The sequence below is a fragment of the Cervus canadensis genome, chromosome 28 (genome assembly GCF_019320065.1).
Source record: "Cervus canadensis isolate Bull #8, Minnesota chromosome 28, ASM1932006v1, whole genome shotgun sequence".
In the NCBI taxonomy this organism is placed as follows: domain Eukaryota; kingdom Metazoa; phylum Chordata; class Mammalia; order Artiodactyla; family Cervidae; genus Cervus; species Cervus canadensis.
The window spans coordinates 22,475,065-22,476,801 of NC_057413.1; the positions used below are offsets into that span (position 1 = coordinate 22,475,065).

The 1,737-nt window shown below is 37.8% G+C and overlaps 1 protein-coding gene across 1 annotated transcript; it reads right to left on the reverse strand.

Annotated features, from left to right (window-relative positions):
• Window positions 1–410: 410 nt before the first annotated feature.
• On the reverse strand, window positions 411–1,425 carry LOC122429633 (olfactory receptor 2B2-like). The gene has a single exon (XM_043450130.1). It carries the CDS (start codon window positions 1,373–1,375, stop codon window positions 413–415), a length of 963 nt encoding a protein of 320 aa, XP_043306065.1. The 5' UTR covers window positions 1,376–1,425; the 3' UTR covers window positions 411–412.
• Window positions 1,426–1,737: the final 312 nt, after the last annotated feature.

Here is a 1,737-nt window from a genome sequence, read left to right on the forward strand (position 1 = left end):
GGCTTTGTATGGCTTTATGGACTTCTGTTCTATCTCCTGTAATTAAGAAAATATTTTTGGTGTGTGTAAGCATATTTGAATGTGTATAAAAATGTTATGTTTCCTAAGTTTTTATTCTAGATTCACAGAAGTTTAAGACTCTTTACCAAGTACACAAACCAGTGTTATAAAGCCTGAGACTTTAAATGTTTTAAGCTTACACTATTTTAGGGGATCATAATGCACCAATTCTCAGGACTTGTGCAATGACTATAGGTAGAGAGTAGGAAAGAAGTGCAGTTTTTTGTCAGTGACATTTTATTTGAAGAAGTTCACCATAATAGTTCTAACAATAGTCAGATTAAAGCAGCTTCAACATGTTTCATTTAACTTAAATTATTATTAAATTATTAAAATAGTAGACGTCAAGGCTTTAACAAGGCCTACCATTTGGATAGTTCTTGATTAAGAAAACCCTTGCAATCAGCCTCTTAAATGCTCCCTTTACATCTTTGTTCCTAAGTGTGTATATAAGGGGGTTCAACATGGGTGTGATGATTCCATAGAAAAGGGATACCATCTTTCCCCGATCCTTGGAGGCAGGGGATGGTGGTTGCAGGTACATATAGATAGCAGTGCCATAAAAAAGTGACACCACTATCAAATGGGAGCCACATGTTCCAAATGCTTTTTGCCGACCTTCCACTGATTGTATTCTCAACACTGCTTGGACAATAAAAGCGTATGATATCAGAATGAGTGTCACAGGTATTAGAAGGAATAGCACACTGATAAAGAATAGTTCGGCTTCATTTGCTGTTGTGTCTACACATGACAACCTGAGCAGAGCAGGGACTTCACAGAAGAAGTGATCTACTTCCTTGTGGCCACAGAGTGGCATCTGCAGGGTCAAGGTGGACTGCAAAGCTGAGTTGCTGAAGCCACTAACCCAGGATGCAGCTGCCAGCTGGAGGCAGAGCTTGTGGTGCATGATGATGGAGTAGTGGAGAGGCCGGCAAATAGCTACAAACCTATCAAAGGACATGACAGCCAGGAGGAGACATTCGGTGGAACCCAAAGCCAGGAAAATGAAAAGCTGTGCCACACAGCCGCCATAACTAATCACCTTCCTGAGGCTGCATATGTTTACCAGCATTTGTGGAACTGTACTTGTGGTGTAGCAAAGGTCCAAGAGTGAGAGATTGGTAAGAAAAAAATACATGGGGGTATGGAGCTTGGAATCCAGACGGGACACAATAATTATTGCTAGATTGCCCAGGATGGTCAAGATATAGGAAATCAGGAACACCACAAAGAGTGGAAGTTCCAGCCATGGTCGATCTGAGAAACCTAAGAGGATGAACTCTTTGGGGACACTCTCATTGATCCTATTCATGTTAAATGGTTCAGCTCTTGGTTCTCTGGAATATAAAAAGTAAGTTAACATATTTATTTACTCTCAGTTATAAGCATTTTTCTAACAATTTGTATAAACTTACAGACTGATGCTATTAATAGTGTGAAAATATATTGACAAAAATATACATATTTATCTTTCCAAGTATTTCAAGTGTTTCTATTTTTAAGTGTATTAGCAAAATAAATTTCAAGAATTTTAAAGTATCATCAATTTACATATTCACAGAACTTATTCTATATAAAATATCAAAATTTGATCTTTTGTTATTCTGTAAATTCATTGTCCTCACTTCTTTCTACCCTGGGTACCTACTCTTAGATAGATATAGACACAGTTCC

What these genes read in the sequence shown, in the direction of transcription:
- LOC122429633 (XM_043450130.1), bottom strand. Translation starts at nt 1,375, where the DNA reads ATGAATAGGATCAATGAGAGTGTCCCCAAAGAGTTCATCCTCTTAGGT.